General features: G+C 49.7%; 1 protein-coding gene across 1 annotated transcript in view; it reads right to left on the reverse strand.

The window, feature by feature from the left end:
• GDF10 (growth differentiation factor 10) overlaps positions 1-5,915 on the reverse strand; it is a 19,687-nt gene extending 13,772 nt beyond the window's left edge. Inside the window, exon 1 of the mRNA XM_019660461.1 lies at positions 5,600-5,915. Within this exon, the coding sequence (XP_019516006.1) occupies positions 5,600-5,915 (316 nt within the window). The remainder of the gene's footprint in view (positions 1-5,599) is intronic.
• Positions 5,916-6,148: the final 233 nt, after the last annotated feature.

Here is a 6,148-nt window from a genome sequence, read left to right on the forward strand (position 1 = left end):
GTCATCAAAGTGTCTTCCTTTCAATATTTCCTTAATCTTCGGGTAAAGAAAAAAGTCATTGGGGGCCAGATCAGGTGAATAGGGAGGGTGTTCCAATACAGTTATTTGTTGACTGGCTAAAAACTCCCTCACAGACATTGCCGTGTGAGTTGGTACTTTGTCATGATGCAAGAGCCATGAATTTTTGGCGAAAATTTCAGGTTATCTAACTTTTTCACGCAGCTTTTTCATCACTTCCAAATAGTAAACATGTTTAACTGTTTGTCCAGTTTGTACAAATTCATAATGAATAATTCCTCCGATATCAAAAAAGGTTAACAACATCATTGCAACAAGTTTGCAAACTTAGTTGTCAGACCTCCTATGCATGATTAATTCCTCATTTTCAGCAAGGAGAGCAGGATGGGCAACTCATATAGACAAAAAGATGGAGCTTCTGAGAGGGTCCATAACTTGCCTAAAGTGACCCAGCTGGTAAGGGGCAGAGCCAAGGCATGCACCCACGCCTGTCTGATCCCAAGCCCTTTGATAGAACCATGATCTGTCTAACAGCAATTATGTCCTGTGAGTTGCAAATGTTTCGTAAACACAAGTCAGTATTTGGATGTTTTTGAGTTGTGACTCTCCAAAAAAGAAAGGACTCACCTTATTTTGACAAGCTGATCTCTCTAGGGATCTTTGGAAATATCCACACCCTAAACAGGTCCACTTTGCTAGGCAATCAGTTGGGATCCTTCCCAACTCAGTGGGGATGGGACTGGAGTGCAAGAGGTAGGGTAGGGGCCTCCTAGCTCAAGGGTCCCCTCAGGCATCCTGATGACTAACCCTCAAGCCAAGAGGACCCTCAGACAACTCTACCCTATAGAAACAGAACCCAAGCCACCTGGAGATTTGTCCTGTCATCCATTGCCCTTGCAACAGTCATCAGGGTGACCAGAGTGAGAACGCCAGTCTGAAGACACAAGCAGCAACATAGCTGGAGGAAGTGGTGGGTTAGGCAGTGGTGCTACACAGAGAAGGAAAGAGAACCAACATGTACTAAGGGGGCTTTGTTCAGGCAGGCCCCAGAGTCATGGTTTAAGCCATGCCTGCATCACTTACTAGCTCTGGTTCCTTTGGCAAGTCATGGAACCTGCCCGTGCCCTCAGTTTCCTCATCTGTTAATCAGGCAGAATATTTGTTCACACCTCCTAAATTTTGAGATCATCTCTGTGGGCTTGCAGCAAGGTGCTTACACCCAGCACATGCTCAGAACATACTGACCACATGGCACCACTAGCCACTGCTGCACTCAGGGCTCAATGACCCAGAGCACTGCTACTCCTCACATCACACTCATGCTTCACAAGGAAATCATCTATTATAGATGAAGGGTTAGTGCCCTTACTATATAAAGAACTTCCACAAATCAGTAAGAAAACGACAAGAACCTCAATAGCAGGAAGTAATTTCCACAAGACAAACTGCAAATGGCCAATAAGCATGAAGTCCAGGGTGACCGGAAATTAAAAGTAGAAGGTAACTTTAAAAGAGGATTTAACAAATTTTATCTGCATGTTGAAAATATAATCCTATTAGGGTAAAACAATATATATATTCCACCAAAACATTAACTGTAGTTATAGCTGAGTATGTGGTTAAGGATGGCATTTTCTTTTTAATTAAAAAATTTTCAATTACAGTTAACATTCAATATTATATTAGTTTCAGGTGTATAGCATAGTGATTAGACATTTATATAACTTATGAAGTGACCCCTCTGACTAGACTAGTACCCATCTGACAGTATACATAGTTATTACAATATTATCGACTATAATCCATATGCTGTACTTGACATCCCTGTGACTACTTTGTAACAACCAATTTTTACTTCTTAATCCCGTCCCCTTTTTCACCCATGCCCTCCAACCCCCCCTCCCATCTGGCAACCATCAGCTTGTTCTCTGTATCTATCAGTCTGTTTCTGTTTTATCTGTTTGTTTATTTTGTGTTTTAGAATTCTTTCCTTTATTGTGATTTTCTATGATTTCTAGATTTTCTCCACTAAGTATGCATATCTTTTATAATCTCTTTCTTTTCTTCTTTCTCCTCCCCTTGAGTCTCTCCTTCCCTCCTCCTTCCCCCTCCCTCTTCTTCTCTATTCTTCTTTCTCCTCCTTCCCCCCTCCTTCTCCCTCTCTTTCTCCTCCCCCCCTCCTTCTCCCTTTACTCCTCTCTTCCTCCCTCCCTCCCTCTCTCTCTCATTGTACCCACACTGTATACTCCCCCAGTGCCTACAGGACACTGATAACACTCAAGGCTCTTGACAGCCTGGTCGTGGCCCACTGGTCCACTTCCGTCTTCTGCCTCTTGCCTCATCTTATTTCTTCACTGAAAACAAAGTCCTCAGAGTTCCAGGTACACAGTGGGCTGCTTCACTTCTACACCTGCCTAAACACCACCTGCCTTTTCTGAGTGTGTCTGGGGCCTCACCTGCTCTGGGAAGGCTTCACTGGCCCCTACCCAGGGCCTTTTCCCTGCTGGGTCAATGCTGTCCCTTGGGGCTCCCAAAGGACACCCCAGCTCTTTGTCAGACCACCTGTCCTGCTACCCACATTCTTCTGCTCACTCTTACCTTCCCCACCAGCTCCTGAATGTTTCTGGACAGGGCCAACAATCTATGCATCTTTGTGTAATCTGGGCTTACAGTCCCTGCCACCTGCTGAGGTGCTTAGGAAAGACTTGGGGCATTGAAATGAACGTGATTTTTGGCATTGTTGAGAGATGAGTATATATTATTACACTCATCAGGCTGAGAGAGGTTAAGTAACTTGCTCAATATCACACAGGTAGATGGAAAGCTTAAATTTAAATACAGGTGATTTGGGGCAAGAGTGTCTAACATTAACCCTTAGGGTTAGGTTCAAAGGCTGGCTACACTGATGTAGAGTTAATAAGGAACAAAATGTCCTTCAGGGAGCAATGGAAGGGACAGAGGGGTGGCTAGAGTAATAAGAGTAGAAGCTAATGAATTATTGACACTTACATGTGCCAGGCATTGTTTTAAACACTTGACCTATCTCAGATCATTTAAAAAACCTTATAAGAAAGGGACAGTTATTAGTCCCGTTTTAGAACTGAAAAAACCTGAGTCATGGGCAAGTTCAGTCCCTTACCCAGATCACAGACTTGGGATTTGAACCCCATCAGTCCAGCTTGCAGCCTGTACTGGTAACCTGAGCTCTGTTGCTTGGTGGCAGGTGAGGAACACGGTTCCACTGCGACAAGAGCTGCAGGGACTGATGTATTTATTGTTCAGGAATGGGTGCCACCCCACAGAAGCCACCATCTTGGAGCAGGTTGGTACTGGTATTTTCTAGGACCAGAGCTGAAACCTCTTATTTTTGTGCCTTATTCATAAGATGAGGCTAGGCCCTAGCTAGGCTTACACCTCCTCATAGCTGGGTCACTGGGTCAGGAAGCAGGCACCTCTGAGGGCTGGCAAGAGGCTGGGTATGAAATAATTTAAGTGAATCAAGGGAGGGGGTGAGAAACTAAGCTGCCAGGGCCTGCTCTGTGCCAAGCACAAAACCCACCTTATCCCATCGAACCTTCACCTCTTCACTGTATACACAAGAAACCAATTCTCAGAGAGGTACAGTGACATGCACCACAGCACACAACCAGTAGCTGCCAGAGCTGGGACTTGTACCCACGGCTGTCAAATGGTTCCCAACAAGAGTTAGATTTGTTAGACAGTCCCAGGCTGGTCCAGAATAATCTCCCAGATTGTCTGTTCCACCTTTTGTCTCCCAAGCCCAGGGCTTAGTTCTGATGGGGGCTGGGGAGGCAGATAATAATAACAGCATTGGTCTGGCACATAGGAGGCGCCAACCATTGCCACTGTGAATAGGCCCATGCCCTGCCTCTGAAGGATGGTTTCCAGGTCCCTTTCAGGACTAACCTCCTGTGCCTCACTGTCACTTGTATTACCCCTATTCTGTGAAAACAGAGACAAACTGCACCTCCACCCTGGGGCTGCAGTGAGTGGCGGGGCTCACTAGGCATGCTCACCTCTTGTTGCAGCAGTGACCTTGTAGACCTTGCTTTCCTCAACTGCAAGGCTTTGGGGACTGACTTAATGGGTACAAGGTCAAATCTATTTGTGTCTATATGAACACAAATGCTTCGTACTCTCAGGGGAACAACATGCACCAGCACCCATTCTGGCCAGGGCTGGGTTTGGGCTTACACATATTACCTCATCTCAACTTTCTTGCAGCCCCACAGGGAAGATACTGGCATGACTTACCCATTTTGTAGATGAGTACCCTCAAGTCCACAATGCTTTAATGATTTCCTCAAGGTCACATCCATGCTGCATGATTCCTGAGAGGCTTGATTTAATAAGAATGGTGCAGAAAGGGATCCCAGGTGGTGAATAAAAGGTACCAGGGAGGATGGAGTAAGATCTGGTTGACCTGGAGCACACATGAGTATGCTCGGTGCAGGGATGGGGAGCAGGGCCTCTCTGTGGTAGGTGCTTCCCAGTACGTGGTTATGCGAGGCCAAGCTGCCCATATCTGAGGCCATGGATGTTACCTTGAGTTGCACAGCCAGTAACCAACGGGTGGCAGAGCTGAACCTAGGCTGTCTGGCTCCAATGTTGGGCTTGTTCCTGATGGACTGTCTCCTGATAAACGGCCTCCTTCTTGACAAGGGCTGCAGGGGACCCCGATCCACATTTTCTAGATTGGCATTCTGTGACCATGAGCAGTCTCCATGACAACCAGGATCTTCCCACCACCCCTGCCACCAAGCTGCACCTCCTTTCTGCACCACAAGGCCTGCAGAGGTAGCCCAGCCCAGGCGGGCAGACAGCTGAAGCTGAAGTCTGGTGGTGCTCTCTGGCAGGGCGGGGAGGGCTGTGCAAGTGACCTCTGTTCAGCTCCATTCAAGGTGTGGGGAGAGGGGAAAGGATCTGCCCAGGTGGGTGGGGTGGCCCCTACCTAAGCTTCTGGACCCTTCCTTAACCCCTGATAGTCTGAACGCTTCATGTCAGTACCCCACAGGCCTCAGTCCTGTGTACCGAAGGCTAGGCACCAAAGGGCCTTCTCAGTCCCCTCTGCTTCCCCAGCCACCGAACCCACTGTCTCCAGCTAGGGGTTAATGTCCCCTGTCTGGGCTCAGTGCCTGTAACTTCTATCAGGGCTGCCTGAGATGCCCTCCTCATCTGTCAAAAGCCAACACAACTGACCCCTATGACATGGATTCCCCCCACTCATGAGCTCCCCACTGCAGTCCCATCTCCACCCTGTGCTTGCTTAAAGCCTTGTGTATGGAGTGCGCTGTGTCTAGCACGTGTGACACCCTTTCAGGCCTGGCAGCAACCCAGGAGCAGGAACTCTGTCACCCTGTGTCATTTCGGTGTCCCGAATGGAGGCTCAGGGACTGGCATAAAGCTCTTGGTGAATAGTTAATGAAACAATGAATGAATGAGTCAATGACTAGAAGGAAGAGGAAAAGCAGGGGTGCAGGGGTGCAGGGGTGGGAGGACGGACAAGTGAGGAAGAGGGAGAATGAGAAGAAGGGGTCTGGGGTAGGGGCCCTCTACTTACCCAGCCTGGGCCGGAAGCTGCGGACTGTGTTGCCCCCTCCAGGCCGCGCACCCCTTCGACTGTATTTCTCATAAAGCCTGAGCATGTGGACAGCTACCATGTCCTGAGCGCCGTGGCCCAGAGCGGCGGCCGCGTCCCCCAGGAACAGCTGGGGGTCCTTGTCCCCCGCCAGGCTGTCGGTAGCTGCGGGCGGGGCGGACCGGGCCGGGGCCGTGTGACTGCTGCCCGCGACCCGGAGCAGCAGTAAAAGCAGCGGCAGCAGCGACAGCAGTTGGGACCCCGGTTCCGGGCAGGTTCGAGCGGGGCCACGGGCCATTGTGGGTGGCGGCGGCGAAGGGCTGGAGCCGGCACGGAGAAAGGAGAGCACAGGCGACCCGAGGTTGCGGACAGACCCTGCAGCTCGAGGGCACGCGAGCAGCCGGGACAGCCAGGGGTCGCGGGGCGCGAGGCAGAGCCGGGCAGCCAGCCAAGCGCGTGGTCCGTCCTCGCAGCGCGAGCCCCAGGCCAGCGGTCAAGTCCGTTCGGAGCTTTGAGAAGCGGAGCGGAGCC

Source organism: Hipposideros armiger, unplaced genomic scaffold (genome assembly GCF_001890085.2).
Source record: "Hipposideros armiger isolate ML-2016 unplaced genomic scaffold, ASM189008v1 scaffold_319, whole genome shotgun sequence".
NCBI lineage: Eukaryota > Metazoa > Chordata > Mammalia > Chiroptera > Hipposideridae > Hipposideros > Hipposideros armiger.